This window comes from Miniopterus natalensis, chromosome 1, assembly GCF_054644295.1.
Source record: "Miniopterus natalensis isolate mMinNat1 chromosome 1, mMinNat1.hap1, whole genome shotgun sequence".
NCBI classification, from domain to species: domain Eukaryota; kingdom Metazoa; phylum Chordata; class Mammalia; order Chiroptera; family Miniopteridae; genus Miniopterus; species Miniopterus natalensis.
The window spans coordinates 134,991,783-135,012,368 of record NC_142081.1 but is presented as its reverse complement, the minus strand read 5'-3'; the positions used below and the strand labels follow the sequence as shown (position 1 = coordinate 135,012,368).

The window sequence follows — 20,586 nt, the reverse complement described above, 5'->3', positions numbered from 1 at the left end:
ACTGGTATAATTGGGCTTATATCTATCACAATATATCATCATGTTTTTTATTTTTAATTTTTTAAAAAACATATCTTTATTGATTTCAGAGAGAGAAAAGGAGAGGGGGGGAGAGAGAGAGAAACATCAATGATGAGAGAGAGTCATTGATCGGCTGCCTCCTGCACGCCCCCGACTGAGGATCGAGCCCGCAACCTGGGCATATGCCCTGACTGGGAATCGAACCCCGATTGCCTGGATCCTAGGTCGATGCTCAACTGCTGAGCCATGCTTGGCCAGGCCGTCATGTGTTTTATTAATCTTGCTCCAGTTTCTTCTTTTTTGATGGTATGGGGGTGTTGATAAAGAATTTTGTATTCCTCTTTTTCCTCCATCTAGTAGCTTGGTTGTTATGCATTCTTTTGCTATCCTTTCAGTGGTTACCCTAGAGCAGTTATTTTCAACCTTTTTCATCTCATGGGACACATAAACCAAGTACTAAAATTCTGCGGCACACCAAAATTTTTTTTTTGGCCTATCTGACCAAAACAAAAAAACACAAAAACCAGGTATAATTACGATTCATTTACACTGGATGGCTATTGTTGGCTGTTGTCATTTTTTTATTTGACAGTCTAAGGGAAAAGAGGTCAGTGCCCTTGACTAAATATAGTCAGGTATTACATGTTTTAAAATTTGTGGCACACTGGTTGAAAATTGCTCTAGAGGTAGTAAATTGTGTTTTTGATGTGTCAACGTCTAATGTAAATTCTTTTATTCTTCCAAGTAATGCAAGGATCTTAAAACACTTAATTCTCCTTACCCCACTGTTTACTGTAGGCTGTTGTGGTGCTGACCAAACAGGCATTAGAAAATCCCTGTATAACTACAGTCGGCCCTCTGCATACAGTTGATCCTTGAACAATGTGAGTTTCAGCTGTGCAGGTTCAAACTTGTGTTGTTCAAGGGTCAAGCGTATTTTAAACATAGAAGACATTATTTTTTTTTTCATATAATTAACATTTACTTAGATTTACCCACATATGTACCCTTTTCATTGATGTTAATTACATTTTTCATATTCTAAGTTTTCATCTTAGGTTTTTTTTTTCCCTTATGTCCTGAGGAACATCTTTAGTTTTTGTATCATAGGACTGCTGGTGATGAATTCTTGGTTTATATAAACTATATGTTATTTACCTTTCATTTTTACAGGCATATAATTTTGATTGGCAGTTATTTTCTTGGAGCTCTTTGAAGACATTTTATTATCTTCTGACTTTTATTTTTTGGTTAAGTCAGCTTGCAGTTGTATTACTGCTGCTTTGAAGGTAATATGACTTCCTCCGTTACTTTTTGTTTATATCTGGTTTTCAGCAGTTTACTGTTGTGTGCTTAGGTGTAGTTATCTTTGTATTTATTTGGCTTTGCTTTCTAGTAATGATTCTTGAATCTCTGGCTTGATGTCTTTTCATCAGTTATGGAAGATTATTTGCTGCTGTCTATTTGAAAGTTAATTATGCTCCGTTCTTTTTTCCCCTCTGTTTTAGGATTGTAGTGATATATAAGTTAAACCTTATTATCACATTTATATATCTCTTATGCTCTTGTTTCTCTATGCTTTCTTCTTGATATTTTCTTTTGAAAATAATCCTTAGACCCAGCTGGGCCTGGCTCAGTGGTTGAGCATCGACCTCAGATCCAGGAGATAGAGGTTCAATTCCCAGTCAGGGCATATGCCCCGGTTGCAGGCTTGATCCCCAGTCCAGGACGTGCAGGAGGCAGCCGATCAATGATGACTCTTTCATCATTGATGTTTCTATCTCTCCCTCCCCCTCTCCCTGAAATTAATAACGATGTATTTTTAAAAAAAGAAAAAGAAAATAAGCCTCAGATTCACTAATTATCTTTTCATCTGTATCTGATCTTTTATTTATATATTTCTAGGGTGTAGACCTTTGGTATTTAAACTCAAAGTTTAGAAGGATTATAATATCCCCCTCCTCCCAGAGTAGGCACTCAATTCCAGTTTTTTAAATCCTCTTAGCCTTGTGTCTATGAAAGCTTTGCTCATGCTCTTACCTGCCTCTTCCAGAATTGCAAGGTGCCTATATGAGAGAAATGTAACCACAAATGCAAGGTTTGCCTCTTTGTGTTTTGTTTTCTTCTATTTTAATTTTTGTTATTTGATGTCTTCAAACAGGTTTTTAAAAAATAATTTATTTTTCAATTATAGTTGATGTACAATATTATATTAGTTTCAGGTGTACAACCCAATGATTAGACATTTGTGTAACTTACAAAGTGATGACCCTGATAAATCTGGTACCCATCTGACACCTAGATACTTACTACAGTATTATTCACTATACTCCCTATACTGTACTGTACATCCTCATGACAATTCTGTAACTACCAATTTGTGTTTCTTTTTTTTAATCCTCAGCCGAGGATATTTTTTCCATTGCTTTTCAGAGAGAGTGAAAGGAAGAGAGAGAGACACACATCGATGTGTGAGAGACACATCGATTGGTTGCCTTCCACATGCACCCTGACTGGGGCCGGGCATTGATCCTGCAACCGAGGTACGTGCCCTTGGGTGGAATTGAACCCAGGACCCTTCAGTGCACAGGCCAACGCTCTAACCACTGAGCCAAATCGGCTAGGGCTCTTCTTCTTTTTTTTTTTTTTTTTTTTAATATAAACATATTTTTATTGATTTCAGAGAGAAAAAAGGGAGAAGGGGGAAGAGAGAGGTAGAAACATCAATGATGAGAGTCATTGTTTGGCTGCCTCCTGCATGCCCCCCCTTGCTGGGGATCAAGCCCGCAGCCCAAGTATGTGTCCTGACCAGGAAGGGAACCTCATTCTGGATCATAGGTCGATGCTCAGCCACTGAGCCATGCCAGCTGGGCCCCATTTGTACTTCTTAATCCCTTCACCTTTTTCACCCATCTCTCCAACCCATTTCCATCTGGCAACCATCAAATGTCTCTGTATCTATGAGTCTGTTTCTCTTCTGCTTGTTCATTTATTCTGTTTTTTAGATTCCACGTATAAGTGAAACTAGATGACATTTGTTTTTCTCTGTCTGACTTATTTCACTCAGGACAATAAACTCCAAGTCTAGCCATGTTGTTGCAGATGGCAAGATTTCATTGTTTTTTTTAATGGCTCAGTCATATTCCATTGTATATATACGTACCACTTCTTTATCCATTCATTGATTGGTGGACACTTAGATTGCTTCCATATTTTGGCTATTGTAAATAATACTGCAATGGACATATGGATGCATATGTCTTTTCGATTTATTGATTTGGGCTTCTTTGGATAAATACCCAGAGGTGGAATTACTGGGTCCTTCTTTGTCTCTTAGTATAGCCTTTATTTGAAAGTCTATTTTGTCATAAGTATTGCTACCCCAGCTTATTAAAAAATGTTTTCCATTTTCATGAAATATCTTTTTATACCTTTCCTTTTAGTCTGTGTGTATCTTTTCATTTGAAGTTAGTCTCTTATAGACAGCATATGTAAGGGTCTTGTTTTCTTATCCATTCAGCCACCCTGTGTGATTTGATTGGAGCATTTAATCCATTTGCACATAAAGTAATTGTTGATAGATATGTATTTATTGCCATTTTATTACTCGTATTTATGATCTTTTTTTCCTTCTTATAAAACACCCTTTAACCCGGCCAGCGTGGCTTAGTGGTTGAGTGGCGGCTCATGAACCAGGAGATTGAGGTTTGATTCTCCGTCAGGGCACATGCTCGGGTTTCGGGATCAATCTCATTGATGTTTCTATGTCTTTCTCCCTTTCCTTTCCTCTCTCTGACAACAATAAAAATACATTTTTAAAAAACCAAAAACATCCTTAAACATTTTTTGTAGTACTGATTTGGTGGTGATGAACTCCCTTAGCTTTTCCTTGTCTGGGAAGCTCTTTATCTGCTTTCAATTCTAAATGATAGCCTTAATGGGTAGAATAATCTTAGTTGTAGGTCCTTGCTTTTCCTTACTTTGAATATTTATTGCCAATCCCTTCAGGCCTGCAAAGTTTCTATTGAGATATCAGCTGACAGTCTTATGGGCGGGCACTCCCTTGTAGGTAACTAAGTGCTTTTCTCTTTGTCTTTAACCTTTGGCATTTTAATTATGATGTGTCTTGGGTTCATTTTTGGGGGAACTCTCTGTGCTTCCTGGATTTTATGTCTTTTTCCTTCACCAAATTAGGGAAGTTTTCAGTCATTTTTTCTTCATATAGGTTTTTAATTTTTTGCTCTCTCTTTATTTCTGGTACCCTCATGATGTGAATGTTGGTATGCTTGAAGTTGTTACAGAGGTCCCTTTAATCCTCTTTTTTAAAATGTTCTGATTGGGTGTTTTCTGCTTTCTTATCAACATTAAGAAAATTAGCAACCTGCTTCAAACAAAGGAGCAAAAGACTTGATCTGATACTTCACCAAAGGTAGTATGCAGATGGAAAGTAAGCATATGAAAATTTGTTCAACATCACATATCATTAGAGAATTGCCTTTACCACTAAATATCTATTAGAATGCCTAAAATCCAAACACGGATAACAGCAACAGCTGGCAAGGACATGGAGCAACAGGAACCCTAACCCATTGCTGCTGGAAATGCATAATGGTGCAGCCACTCTGGTAGACAGCTTGACAGTTTCTTATAAAACTAAATATACTCTTACTATACAGTATGGCAGTCACACTTCTTATTTACCCAAAGGAGCTGAAAACTTTACATACAAAAACCTGTACTAGGATGTTTAAAACAGCTTTATGTAAAATTGTCAAAATATGGGAGCAAACAAGATAGCTTTTAGTTGTGAATGGATAAACTGGTTCATCCAGAAAATGCAATATTATTCAGCATTGAAAAGAAATGCTCTATCAAGCCACAAAAAAGCATGGGGCAACCTTAAATGCATATTATCAAGTGAAAGAAGACAATTTGAGAAGGCTACATACATCCTATATGACTCCAACTCAATGACATTCTGGAAAAGGAAAAATGATGGAGATGGTAAAAAAATCAGTGGTTGTCACCAATTTGTGGGAGGGTGGAACAAATAGGTGGAGCACAAGATTGTTAGGCCAAGGAAACTATTTCTGTAAATCTTTAATGGTGTTTACTTGTTTTTATACATATGTGTAAATCCATAGAATGTATATAACATGAACGGTAGAATACTATGGACTTTGGGTAGTAATGATGTGTCTGTGTAGGTTTGTTGATTTTAACAAATGTGTTCTCTGGTTTTGGATGTTGATAATGGGGGAGGTTGTGGGTTCATGTGGACATGGGACTCTTTGTATTTTCTGCTGAGAACCTAAAACTGCTCTAAAAAATAAAGTTTATTAATATTAATACTTTTTAAAATGTTTTTCCCAGATGGATTACCATGTCAATATTCTTTAAAAGTTAAAAAACACCAGAGGAACATACAATTCAGTACTTTTCTGATCTGATTGTGGAAGGACTTTAAATCATAAAAGGACACATAGTTAGATTTCAGTATAATTTAATGTTTACTAAATCAAACCGTAAAATATTTTATGACTAACCTTAATATGTAAAGAAATTAATGTATAAATGGGAAAATGGTATGAATAGACTATCAATAAAAAGTAATTTAAAATTGCTAATAGGTATTGGGAAAATTTCAACCTAACCTCAGTAACAGAAATGTGCATTATACAGTGAGGTTTATTTTTAAATTTTATGTAATATGTGATATAAATACTTCAACATTTATTTATGTTAGGCAGTATAGTAACTCACACCTACCACCAAGAAGTAAAAATCAGAACATACTCGATTTTATGTATCCTCCCAGTGTTTCTCCTTGATGCAGTCTCTTCCCTGCCCTCAAGTAGTTTCTTTTATTCTCCTGTTGTTTATTATTTCCTTGCAATAAAGTTTTCCCACTATGTATTTAATCATCAAGTAATGAATGCATTGTTTAATTTTGCTTATTTTTTATTTGCTTGCTCTCTCTTTTTTTAAACGTGTTTATTGATTTCAGAGAGAGAGATAGAAACATCAGTGATGAGAGTTATTCATCGGCTACCTCCTGCCTGCCTCCTACTGGGATTGAGCCGGAAACCCTGGCATGTGCCCTGACTGAGAATCAAACCGTGACTTTCTGGTTCATAGGTTGATGCTCAACCACTGAGCCATGCTAGCTGAGCTGCTTTTTCATTCTCTTTTTTGTTTTTTATAGCATTTTTGTGATATAAAACAAGATACTTAAATAGATGGAAGGGATTGATTGCATTAAATCTGAGTTGATAGGGATAGAGAATATCAATATCACCTGGGGTCTTGCCAAAGTTATTTGGATCACCTCACACCCATTTGGATGGCTACTATAAAAAAAAACAGACAATTAGAAGTGTTGATTACAATGTGGAGAAATTAGAACCCTTGTGCACTATTGGTGGGAATGTGTATGGTGCAGCTGCTGTGGAAAATATGTGGTGGTTCCTCAAAAAATTAAATGTAGAATAACCGTATGATCCAGCATTCCCACTTATGGGTGCATATCCAAAAGGATTGAAAGTAGGGTCTTGAAGAGATATTTGTACACCCATGTTCATAGCAGCATTATTCACAGTAGCTAATACGTGAAAGTAATCCAAGTCCATTGAAAGATGAGCGGATAACAGCGCTCTGTTGTGTACGTGCAAAGGAATATTATTCAGCCTTAGGAAGAAAATTCTGCAATATGCTACAGTATGGATGAACCTTGAGAATATAATGCTGAGTGAAATATGTCACAAGAGGTCAAATACTGTGTGGTTCCACTTCTGTGAAGTACTTAGGGTAGAAAAATCATAGAGACGGAACGAATGGTCGTTTCCAGGGACTGAGGGGAAGGCAGGACTGAGAGTTATTTATTGTGTAACAGTATAGAGTTTGAATTTTATAAGAGGAAATTAATTATATGGGGATAGATAGTGGTCATGGTGGTACAAAATTGTGAATATATTTAATACCACTGAACTGTACACTTAAAAATGGTTATGATGGCCCGGCCAGGCATGGCTCAGTGGTTGAGCATTGACCTAGGATCCAGGAGATTGTGGTTTGATTCTCGGTCGGGGCACATGCCCGGGTTGTGGGCTCGATCCCCAGTCGTGGGGTGTGCAGGAGGCAGCTGATCAATGACTCTCCATCATTGATGTTTCTCTCTCTCTTCCTCTCTCTGAAATCAATAAAGATATGTTAAAAATAAATAAAAAAGCAACAATTTCTTAAAAAAACAGGTTATGATGGTTTTCAGGCCAGGTGGCTCAGTTGATTGAAGTGTTGTCCCATGCACCAAAAGGGTTGCAGGTTCAATTCCCACTTGGGGCACATAGGGGAGGCAACCAATAAATGTTTCTCACATTGATGTTTCTCTCGCCCTCTGTCCCTTCCTTTCTCTCTAAAATTGGTAAACATATCCTCCGGTGAGGATTAAGAAAAAATGGTTACAATGGCAATTTTATGTTTGTTGTGTGTATTTTATTACAATAAAAGAAAGTGGAAAAAAGTTTACTGGGAAGTTTCCGGTTTTGTATTTTTACTCTTTGAACTGTAGGCCTCTTAAGAATTACTGCCTGAAGGAGCTACTACTCCTGAGGGGAGTCTATCATAGTCTCCAAAAATGTGTTGGAGCCAAAAAAAAAAAAAAAAAAAAAAAAAAAAAAAAAGATTGAGGACTTCTCATCTTTCTTTTTGGTGTCTTAATCTTTAATCTAACATAAATAAATGCTTACTGTGAGACTTTTTTTTTTAAATATATCTTTATTGATTTCAGAGAGAGTTAGAAACATCAGTGATGAGAGAGTCATCATTGATCAGCTGCTTCCTGCACACCCCCAACTGGGAATCGAGCCCACAACCCGGGCATGTGCCCTGACCAGGAACCGAACCTCCATCTCCTGGATCCTAGGTCAATGCTCAACCACTGAGCCACACCCTGCCGGGCACTCGGAGACTTTGTTGTTTATATAACATAGTTGGAAAAGTTGAATTTTATAATTCCATATCAAAAGTTTATCATGTTTACACTGTGCTAGGCACCTTGAAAGACAGATGAAAAAATAAACAGGATAAATTAATTCTTACTTGAATTAATGGATTTTTTGGGGAGAATTTAAAGTTATTTGTACAAGGCAGTACATTTGAGATGCATAAACAAATTACACTATAATACACAAGAGAATTGAGTTTGATTCAGTTTGTTGGTCAGGAACAACTGCATTAGGGTAAGTTGTGAAAAGAACAAAGACATTTTTAATAATTAGTAAAGGAGCAGGGGAGAAAATTCTAGGCAGAGAGAACTATTAAGCAAAGGGATGGAGGTATGAAGTTTTTGGACATATTTAGGAATTTTGAACAGTTCTGTTTAGTAGTAATGTAATATACATTTAGGAAAGAATGGACTGAAAACTTTGGTTTGGCCACATCAATGAAGACTTAAAGTGACAAGCTCTCTATGCATAGAATATGAGAAACTCATTTTCTGAGATTTTTCTTTTTATTGATGAACACCCAGATTTCAAATCATATTTACTAGATGATGGAAAGATTTTTGTCTGTTGCTATAGTCCCAGAGCATAGAAGAGTTGAATGAATGAACGATTTTAGATTTTATTAAGAAAGGAAAATTTCATGGGTTGTACATTAAAGAGATCTTGTCCTAATAGGTCCGATTGTTTTTGGTATTGTTCTATGGTTCAGGCTTTATTGCTTTCACCTCATTTGGGTTTGCATTCTTTGCATTGTTTTCGTTGGGCTCCTATAACTATGAGCATCTTCCTTATGGTGTACCTTCATTGCAGGGCACGTCTATCCACTTGTGTGAGTTGGTTCAGGTAGATCTCAGTATTCTTTGGTTTTAACTTTACATCTGTTTTCCTGAAGCGTGGCACTGCTTAACTCTTTAATCTTGATTTTAACCATTTGTGGGAATTGACATCACTTTTAGGGGTTCTGCTACTTTCCCTCATGTATTCTTCTGGTAGTTAGATTATGTTATATAAAGTTATTTATTTAGGTACTATTTTTCGGTGTTAACTTTGCTGTTATATATTTTCTGTAGTTATGAATAAATTATTCTTAATTTTACATGTATTTTGAAAAAATATTTTATAAGTTGAATTAATGTTAACTGTTCCATTAGTATTCTTCACTGCTTGCTCTAAGTATTATAATATGCATCTTCAATTTACCATAGTCTCCCTTGAATTACTATAATTCCACTTCACATACAGTGGAGAAATTTACATGATGTAATTATTGCTACCTCTTCCCTGTTTGTGGTGGTATTGTAATCTATTTTATGTCTACATCTGTTATAAACCTAATAATACCTAACAATTATTTTTATCTTTGCTTTAAACAGCCAATCATCTCTTAAAGAAATTAATTCTTTTCTATTTTTTCACATAGTTACCATTTTGCAGTGGCTTAGTTACCTAAGCTAGAAGTAGTGTCTCCCTTGTCTGGATTCTCACAGCACATATTTTGGACCACTTATGTCATATGACATCATATAATGTCATATATGTCAGAAACGTTAAATTTCCTTTGTCAGTTTTAGGTTATTTCCTGGCAAGGACTACATTCATTTTTAAAGACTTCATTGTGTCTAGCACAGTGCCTTACACAAAATAGGCAACTTAACTATGTAAGAATGACTGAAATTTTGTTTTTATCAATTTGTATAATCCAGCAAGTTGTATTATTACAGTTCACCATTAGATGTCACTTTGTAACATTTTACATTCTTACCAATAAATTCCTTACTATAATGTTTATTAGATTCGGAAAGTTGGCATTCCTGTATAAATGTATTTAAACTGAGAAGTCTCCATCCATTTTAAAGTGGTTTCTTTCTCAAACAGACACATTCATAAATTATAATTTTAATTTTTATTATCTTTTAGGGGTATTTGTTTAAGCCTATACCCAATTGATTTTTGTTATTTTAGGGTCACATGTCTAAATCTATACCGAACCAACCAAATTTCTTAAATTTTCTTTAAAACTTGAATACTGGCATTATTTTTTGGTCATTCCCTTCGGGGAGCAAAGTTTGGAACTATTCTAAGTAGTAGTGAGAAGAAGTAGGATATTCAGGAATACCTTGAAACGTGTTTTAAATTTTCCTGTTAGTAGTGTAATTCTGAAAACCACCTTCTTATTCCAGAAGCCTAAGTTTAACCAGATTCACCAGAAGTGAGTCTCTAGATAAGCTGATGGCAACTGCTGACTTAAAAGAGGAAGAACTGATTTGACTGTGAAAAGAAATGTAGAGGCAGAGAAAAATGAGATTTGTAAAGCTCTGTTGTCCAGTCATAAAACACAATTAAGTGCTAAGAATGAGTTTCCCTCAAAAGATGTAAAAGGTCAGGTCGAGGAGATTTCAGCCATTCCAGAGGGTTTCATGTTTACCTCGTGCCTGCAGGCCTCAGAGCATAACCAGTGTGCTTTAGGGAGCAGGTGTCTCAGCGGCTTAGGACATTCCTAATAGGTCCCTCCATGCCCTGCTGAGAGTTCCAGGGTGCCTCTTCCTGTTGTACTGTCACTCATCAGGCATCCAGGCTGCAACCCCGTTTTTCCCCCATATTGCCAGGATACATTGGTGACCATTTTCCTCAGTTCCTCTCCAAATATTAAAATTTAAATAAAATAGCAGTGTTGTTTCCAAGTTATGTAATGAACAACCAGCTCTAATCGAAACACATGAACATTTCAAATGACGTGGCTCCTCTGGTTTATCTGGTCCAGCCTTTAGCACCTCAGCCAGAAATAACTATATTATATTCTCTGTTTATGGTTTTATTTTAAAAAAAGAAAATGTTTTATCAATAAGCCTATATAAAATTAAAATTTTAAACTACGAGTATAATAAACTAAAGAACCAAAGAATTAGGACATTTAAATATCATTTTGTATCAATTTGTAAAGTGACACAAAATGTAATGTCAAAAAATGAAATTTTATGTTGTGCTATTTTTGTTTTAGAATAAAATTTAAATGTATATATTTTTGATATATTGTAATAAGGTAGCCAGTTGTCCTTAGGAAGACATTTTTTAACTTTTGGATCTTAAAATGTTATTCTTTATGAAGTAGTGAAGCGAATGATAATTTTTATGAAGTAATTGGTGATATGTATTGTAGAAAATAAAATAAAAAGTTGGTCTTATTACCTACTATGTTAGTGTACTCAGCAGTAATTAAGAGGTGCTGAAAGTGTAACTTATATAATAATAATTCATTTTGTAATCCATGCTTTTTGTCCTTATGTTTTTGTATATTCCTACAGCTAAAGCAGTTAACAGGTCATGGCACGTTTAACAAAAAGACGACAGGCGGATACAAAAGCTATCCAGCATCTTTGGGCAGCCATTGAGATTATACGGAACCAGAAGCAAATTGCCAACATTGACCGTATTACAAAGTAAGTAAATTTAAACAAAAATATCTCTGTAAAATTTCATATAATACTTTGGGAAAAAAGGTCCAAAAATAACTTATTTATTATGATAACATATATTACAAAATGTTGCCTTTTTGCCCTGCAGGAGTATGTAGTTGTTAGAAAAACAAATACAGAAACATACACAAGCAACTTGTGTTTGGAGGTTTTATAAATAAATGGTAGATAAGTAAAATATCAATATATGCTATTTGTAATAGTATTTTAGTTATCAAAAATTTAACTGTTGAAGCAAGTCTTTATATGTCTTTTGTTAAGAAGGATTTTAGTTATCACTTTTATGTAAACTATCTAAAAACTATTATTTATTATTCATTTTAATATAGAATAAGCATGATAACATCTTTTTAGTTCATAGCCCTCTCACCAAGAATGTTTAACAATTTTATTCTATAATTTAGAAATATAGTAAATAAATCTTAGTTAAAAAAAGAAAGTTCTCCCCCCCAACGTTAAATATTAGTTATAAGAGAGTCTTCAAATAGAGCTTGATTTTGTTATCTTTGTTTTCCTGGGTATTTTTAAAGGAATAAAGCTAAATTTATTTGTTTTTAAATGTTTGAATGACATTTTTTGGTAAGTTAGAATTTCTTTTTACTTCTTCCTCCCACACATTTTTTAGATGTTATGTGTAACAATGGAAAACAGATGACTTACAAAAGCTCATTTAATTAAATACTTATGTTCGCCCTTATTAATAAGTAACAAAAGTGAGTACCATATATTTTTATCCCTTACCTATATTCTAGTGGGGAAGATTATAAAGGTTAGTTAAGAGAGAAAGGAGAAGGTGAAAGGGATGTTGTATGTTGTTCTAACACTGTATTTACTCTTTGAATATTTTAAAGTTGCCCATGTACAACATGGCAGCATAGCTCCTACAGGCTAATAGAAGAAAACAAAATAGGTAACACCTATGTGAAAAATAAGAATAAAATAAATAGTATATAATAATTAAATTTAAATTAATTATAATTGTTTTTTAAAATAAAGCAAATAATTTCAGGTTTTGTAAGTAAATACAAGTTACAGTGCAGTGATACTAGTATAAAAACATTTTTTAAAACATCTTAAAGAATTAAAAGCCAAAAGTATTTTCCCATGATTGGGAATTTTTTATTTAAACCCATAGTTTATGTGTATAAAATTATTTATAGAAGAAAGTGGGAATGAGATACTGTTCTTTGGCTTTAACTTTTTAAATTAAAGTCATTTAAGCTTGACTGAACTATATCAAATTTTAAGGCTATTACTTCTTTCTAAACCATAGCATCTTTCTCTAAAAGCTTTAGGGACAATCTCTCTAGGAAGCTGTGGGAATCTCCCAGTGTGAGAGGTACACAGTTTGGTTGTCAAGATTGCTATTAGGTTGTACCAACCTGCTGATCTGGGAGTCAGATAATCCATAGAAGTGGGTGCAGGTGTCTTTGGGTGATCATAATGTCTGTGTGTGTATATACATACATACATGTTAAATTAGAGTAAAAGATACAGAAGTTGTTAACAGGATTGCACACCTCTTCTCATTTGCATTATGGATTGTTGATAAGCATTTTCTTTGCTCCTTTCTTCATCAGTTCAGCCTTAAGGATGTCAAAGCTTATTTTTCTTTATGTCTTAAGGTTTGTCGATCTTAAGATAAATATGAATAAATTAATTTACCTACCAAATAGTCATTGTTTTATCAGTCTCATCCAGAGGTGAAAAAAACCTAAATAAACCAGAGGGTAAGTGTTTAAGAGTGGTTCCCAGTGTTTTTTCTGCTTCATCTCATCTGAGAGTATGCCATTTTCCTTTATGTTAGGGGGACACGCTTCACAGCATGCTGTACATTTTTGATAACATTAGTCATATGTGTAATTACTTCCCTGCCAGACCATCAACCCCAGGAAGGAGCTATCTGTTGCCTAGCCCATTGCCTTGGCTGGCTTATTATCATTATACTTGCCAAGGTAAGTTAGGAAGAAGCATTGGACCATGACAAGAAGTCAAGTCTTTTGCTTTAAAGCCTAATATTCCCCTTACGTATTCTAATTTTAGGTACTTTTCAAGTGTTAGACTAATTTTAAATCAAGTTGCTCTGCTTAGTTACAGCCAGTTATGAACTTACAGGTATCTTTTAATCTTTACAAATATCTTAAGTTACTGAAGGCTGTAGTAGAGTTATTGTAAAGAATGCATATGTAGTCATTACGTTTCGTTCTGCATTATGACTAGTGAGTGACTCCATTATAAAAATAAAAACTTCATAGCTTTAGTGAAGCATTAAAAGTTTTAGGCTTTGGGGTCATGGCTCTTTATAATACTTGGAAGCCCTGGCACAGTTTAACACTCTAGTTTACTTATGTATAATGTTTTAGTTCTGCTTGTTTTGTTTTTGTTTCTGTTTCGTATGACTTTTAAGTCACTTTTAACCTATAGGTTTCTTATTCATCTATTTTTTTGTTGTTATTTTCCTTTGCAATTTATTTATTGAAGAAACTGGTTCATTTGATATGGATTCCCATAGTCTGACTTTTGCTGATCACATGCCTGTGGTGGACTTTAACGTTTTGCTCATTACTCTGCATTTCATGGAAATTGATATTTTATCTACAGACTTGGGGGTGGGGGGTGTGAGACCCTTTCATAGGTGGGACTGTGCTTTGCTCTCAGGAGGCCATAATGTCTGTTGTTTCTCATATGTGGGGTTAGTAGCCTTGATAAGCAGCTAGACCAGCTCATTAAATATTGTAAAATGTTGATAGTCTAACTTTATCCTTCCTTTTTTAACTGGATACTTCAACGAGGACATCAGCTTCCCATCACTCACTGTTTGGTTACCTTGTGGTATGGTTTATGTTGGAAAAATAGAACAGCTGATTCTTTTCCTTTATTAACGAGTTTTCAAAATAGTATCCTCTAATGGTAACCAGTTAGTTTTTTAAAAAAAGTGTTATTTGGAATTTATGCATTTAAATATGTTTGATATATTTCAATCCATTTCTGACATAATCTTTATTGATGCTCAAAATTTCCTATCTTTGACCATTTGGAGCCTCTTAATGCTGGCTCCTGAAGTTACTCTGCTTTCTGATACAACAGGATTTTTCAGGCTCATCTTATGTACACCTTGCACCAGATTTCTCCAGGGGCCTTTGGTTTCTTTCAGTTAGAAATTATATTTCAGGAGCCCTCATGGTGTTCATTGATGCTAGGTCTATCTCTATAGGACTTTAGTGGATAGAGTTTAGGAAGTAAATATAATTGTAAAAGAAAAAAAAATCTCATAAATTCATACAGTTCTTTTCCACTTGAATTTATGGCTACTGGGTTTTACTTAACTCTTTTATCTAAAATCTTTATGTCCTTTCTTACACAGTGTAAGGGTCATAGTTCTCAAGGACATCAGGAGTGATAACATTTTGGAATATCCTGTAATCACTCAGTTGTTTTATCCAACATTATACATCAAGCTATTTGAGAATAATGCCAACACTATAACCAGTAGTATGCTTCATGGAAACCATATGAATTGCTTTATCCATTGTTTTTAAACAATTGTATTGATTCTAAACTGTCAGAATATAGGAGTTACATATTTACTTTATTCCTTGCAGCCACCATTTCGCCTTCTGCGAATATCTGTTCTGTGCTCATTGCTAGCCCTGTGTTGGCCTCTAACGTCCATCCTGGGAGATTCTTTCTTGTCCTTTTCCCCACGTTTTATTGAGACAGAATTGACATCGTATTAGTTTAAATTGTGCAACATAATGATTATATATATATATGTATGTATTGCAAAGTCACCACCACAATAAGTTTAGTTAGTTAACATGCATCACCTCATATAGTTATGCCCTTTTTCTTTTTGATAAGAACTTTTCAGATTTACTCCCATAGCAACTTTCAGATGTACAACACAGTGTTATTAATTATATCACTATGCTGTGCATTACTCCACAGAAGTTTCTTATGCTAGGAGTTTGTATCTGTTGAACGCCTTCATCCATTTTGCCCACCCCCAAACCCTGCTTCTGGCAACCACCAACCTGTTCTCTGTATCTGTGAGTTTAGTTTTTATAGATTGCACATATAAGTAAGATTACACAGTATTTGTCTTTTTTTTCTTATTTATTTCACTTAGCATACTGCCCTCAAGGTCCATTTACATTGTCACAAAATGATCTTATTTTTTATGGCTGAATAATGATTCCATTTTGTGTGTGTGTGTGTGTATCAAGGAAAGATGGTTAGAACAGTTTTTCTAGATTTATGGCTCTAAAGCTCCTTCTCAGTGTCATTTTTATGAAGTACTCAAAATATGGCCTCATATTTCCCATGATTTCCTGCTTTTTCTTCACTTTCTTCCTCACTGCTTTTTTCTGGAAACACCCTTTCTTTTGTATTCATTGTCTTTATATTGAAGATCTTTTTGACCTGACTTTAGTAGTTTTTGATATTTTTACTGCTCGCGATTTCTCTACAATATGGTGCTCTATCCTGGAAGGCAGCTTTGTCTGATCAAGTTTGAATATTCATGGGGTCCGTTATGCTCCAGCCCCTTAGACTTTACCATGAGTTCATGAATTACTGTTATTCATCTGTAGATGTGAGTGTGTAAAACCCTATCTGGTTTCAACTGCTGTCCTCAGATTGGCCCACTGTACTTTCCAGTGACTATCTGTTGCTTATTTTATTCTTCTATGCTCTATTCCATTAGATATTCTGTTATGCTCCTCTGCTTTTTCTGCGCAGGTGTTAATACCAAATTGGGATTATAGCTCTTGGAGATTTAACCTCACCTACTCAAATTTTGGGATTCCTGGGGATTTCTCATCACTTAATTTTGTTGTTTATGTGGTCCCAGGGTAGGGTTTTTTCTCTGTTTACAGGTTTGGGAGAGATTAAAAACATGCTGTCTTCACTATCTTCCCAGTTCACATCAGTCTTGTGATTTTTCTTAAACGAAAAAGTAAGATAGTTGCCAAAGGCACTGGATATTTTCTGAAGTCCAAAAGCAGAGCTAAACGCAATAAAAGTTTCTTCTGGCAGAAGCAAATCTAAGGGACATTCTTCATGTTTGTATATAACACTAGACACCTCAGAATCTATAGCAGTATTATCTTCAAACACAGGGTGGTTAAAATACTAAGATTCATGTTGAAATTTACAAAGAAATTCCATGAGTAGAAGCCTCAGATCCTCAAAGTTACTTGAACAATTAGGGACTGATAATAATTTCCTTATTTTTGTAACAAAATAGAATTTTTCTATATTGCAAATGTTTTTTCCACTTAATCAGATGATATTTCACTTTAGGGTTTATAGCAGTAGCCTCCTATTGGGCATCACTACATCTCTTTAGTAAAGAGTCCTTTTTACCACTTTATTTTCCTTTTTCTTTTTTTTTTAAACTGCTAGTATTTTGTTCAAAAAAGTAGTAGAAAAAGTACTATAAGTTAGAGAATCACTGTTGAGATTTAAAATTATAACTAAGAGAAACTTTAACAAGTTCTGTTCGGGAATGGAAAGTATTTTTACAAAAAGTTGACTTGAAATCAAAATACATATATGGGATTAAGTTTGACTTTTAGTTAATGTGTAAGCTGTCCATTTGATTTAAAAGCCTTTTTTTCCCCCTCCTTAATCCTCACCCAAGGATATGTTTGTTGATTTAGAGAGAGGAAGGGAGAGAGAGTAACATTGATTAGTTGTCTCTCATACATCCCCCAACACGGGGAATCAAACCCACAACCTTTTGGTGCACAGGACGATGCTCCAACCAACTGAGCCACCCAGCCAGAGCCTAAAAGCTCATTTTTGTAAGTTTGATTTAGTGATAGTATAAAATTACATAGATGTCTTCATTTGGGCTCTTAATAAGCAAAAATAAATTTTGGCCTCAGTAAAAACATTTTACATTCTCAGAAACTGAAGAATGTTTTGTAATATTTAATTATCATAATGGAAACAAATGAATCATTTTATCATAAAAAAGACCCTGTACAGTAGTCAGTTTAGATGAAGATAAGCATAGGCTTATATCTTGAGTAGTTTCCCTTTTAGTTTAAGAGTCTATAAATGCTAAATTATAATTAGCAATAGGAATTCATCAGTTTTATGATACTTGGATAGGTGTCATGAAATTAAAGTTTTGAAATACTTGATTACTTAACATTTATATAAAACAAATATTTATAGCACATTTTTATGCTTTGGATCATGATGTTAGCTTTTGTTTTACAGTTTTTAAATCAAGGAGTCAAGAGATAAAGAATCATATAACAGCAAAATCAGGAACAGAAATGAAATTTACTTTCAATCCCTAAGATTCACAATATGATTTATAACTCATTGTCATGTTACTTTTCTAAATGTCACCTGTATTTTAATACACAATAAAAATAAGTTACATGTCATTTCCTTTTTCTCTTTAATCCAAACAAATGTGGTTAATTTTAATATGGTATTTGAGTTTCATAAGTATTAGTGCTAGTTATGAGGTAATTTAAAGACATACTTTGAAATAATTTTGGATTTTATATTATCTCTACCAGCATTATTGGCTCATTTTTGTCATTGGGAGAGGTCATTTTATTTTTTTGTCAACTGTTAAAAAAAGCAATTGAACTTTGAGTAACTTTGATTTTGTGTTTCTAGAGGTGATCACATTTTTGACTAGCATGATTAGACTAACAATGGATCAGTAGACTAGTCCCATTCAAGTTAATGTTTCAGATTAGGGCATCAATTAATTACATGTATTGCTTACTTTAGGGTCAAACCCCAGTTAGAAAATGTGACCTCTGACCTCTTGTGACATGTTTGGCATTGAGATTTCTGAGTTCTCCTGGAGTTCTACCTGTCGCTACAGACAGACATAAGCCCAAACTGTAAGTCTTCTTTGTGTGTAGGTTGCAAACAGGTACACTTTATTTATTTATTTATTTATTTATTTATTTATTACAATTTAATCTTATGAAACCCATGATTTCTAGGAACTGCTTACTAAAGTCATAATTTTGCTTTGTCTCTCTGTCAGTTTCTGTTCCCTAATTAGATATACTCTAGAGAAGGAAAATAGCCACTGTCTAAATTACTTCTTTGGAAATAAGTTAGTTTTTAAAAAGTACTAGTTATGTAGTCCTAAGAATTTTTCACAGCATTACTAACTATATTCTCACTTCAGTCTATATTGATTTATTCTTCCGTACATATTTTCTTATGGTTGCAGATTGGCAGGTACACTACCATTGTTACCATTATTTTATTTTATATAATAGCCTTATGAAAGAACTAACTGATTAACCATAATACATAATTACACAGTATGGAGTTTTTTTGTTTGTTTGTTTCAGTATGCCATATTCTTATGGCATTCCTCTTGGCTTGGATTGTTGTGTAGCTGTTTTTATGTTTGACGTTTCTCTGCAGATCTGTGAAGGAAACATACAAAGCACAGATTTGAGTGGAGCCACCGTGGGAGACTCAGGAAGGCCTTGTGGAAAGTAGGGAATTAGTCTTCGGAAGGTGATGGGGTTTGGTGAGACAGAGTCCAAGCAAAGAATTATAGGGTTTTAAGGGAAAGGGGATGAAAGGGCAAAGGCCAGACTAGGAGGGCATTTATATCAGCTTTGAGATTTTTATCCTGTAGCTAGAAGGGAATAGTGAATGAGTTTGGAATATGGAAATGGTAAAAGTAAAATAGACTCATTTTTTCCTCCCCAGGTATATTGAAGGGTCCTGTTAAATAAATGTCTCTTGAGTCTGCCTGCTCCTCCTTCTCTTGGCCTGGGTTTTACTTTGTAATTTCCTGCTTGTGCAGTAGCAGCAGGTTCCTAATTGGGCTTCCAGCCTCCTGGTCTTGCTAGTCTGTTTCTTCCCATCATTGGTGTCAGAGATGTTTTTCAAAACACCATCTTATTAACTGTTCCACCGTTGATAGCCTTTTTCTGTTGCCTGTGAAGTCCAGATTCCTGTTTAGATGTTCATGCCTTGCCTTTCTCTTCTGCATTCTCCTGCTGCTTCCCACTCAAGGTGCTGCACTCTGGTCACCCTGGGCTCTCCTGTTTCCACACTCTGCCTGGGATGGGATGCCTGTCCTCCTGGACTCATCTATCAGGCAAACTCCTCTTTCAAGTCAAATCTCCTAGGAAGATTTGACACTTTTAAGTCAACTGAAGCCTCGTGTTCTATCAGTTATTTTTCCAGATTTTAGGTTTGATTGCGTTCTTCTTAAAATCCTCTTGATTTCCTCACTGAGCATAAAGTATACATACCTGAACAGGGTATTGTGCAGAGCCCTTCACTACTAGACCCTCACATTTGCTTCCTGCTCGTGCCCTGCCTGTGCCCACTTAGAGCTCCATAAGATGAGACTATTCTCAGTTACTGGAGTGCTCTATTATTTTGATTATTTTGTATTCTTCCTTCATTAATGGACATAAAAAAACATACCTTCTCTTTTAAGATCCAACTCAAATATCTCCTTTGAGATACCAGTTCATTTCTCACTATAATCAACCTTAGCACCCTTATTCTTTGCTTACATATTAATATGTATAAAATTCAATTTTTATATTTATTACAGTCTCTTTTAAACTTTGAAAAATATTTCTGCTTCCTTTACTGGTTATGAACTTCTTGAGGGCAGGGCATACATCTTTCCTAGGCATGGAGAAAAAGTTTCTTAATAGTTGCAGTAAGTGAAGGAGTTGTTTGAGAACATTGAGTCATTATTTTGTGACAAGAACTGTGCTTTATATGATTTATCTCATTTAATTTTCACAACAACTCTGTGAAGTTTATTCTCTTGTTAATATCCTCATTTTCCTGATCAAGATGATTAAGCCTGGGCAGGTGAAATATATTGTCTAAGGCCACACAAATATATTGTCAGCAGAACTGAAGTTTGAGTATAGATCTATCTGATGTCTTAGTCCAAGCTCTTAACCATGAAATGTTTTCTTTTGATATTTAATGAATTTATATTTGTATCCTTCCGCACTTTGAACTTTTAAAAACACTGTCTTCTACATGGTGCTTCCATATTATCTCATTTCACCCTACCAGCAACTCTCTGACATTCAAATTCCCACCACTTT

General features: G+C 34.7%; 1 protein-coding gene across 11 annotated transcripts in view; it reads left to right on the top strand.

The window, feature by feature from the left end:
• ZMYND11 (zinc finger MYND-type containing 11) overlaps positions 1–20,586 on the top strand; it is a 121,389-nt gene that overhangs the window by 39,058 nt on the left and 61,745 nt on the right. For 8 of the 11 annotated variants that reach the window (XM_087826062.1, XM_087826094.1, XM_087826093.1 and 5 more), the window contains exon 2: positions 11,327–11,461. In XM_087826062.1, coding sequence (XP_087682188.1) covers positions 11,346–11,461 — 116 coding nt within the window. In that variant the 5' untranslated portion in view covers positions 11,327–11,345. Of the gene's footprint in view, positions 1–11,013; positions 11,462–17,879; positions 18,376–20,586 lie in introns of those variants that run through there. The other 3 variants (XM_016206949.2, XM_016206943.2, XM_016206948.2) reach the window with 3 other exon arrangements.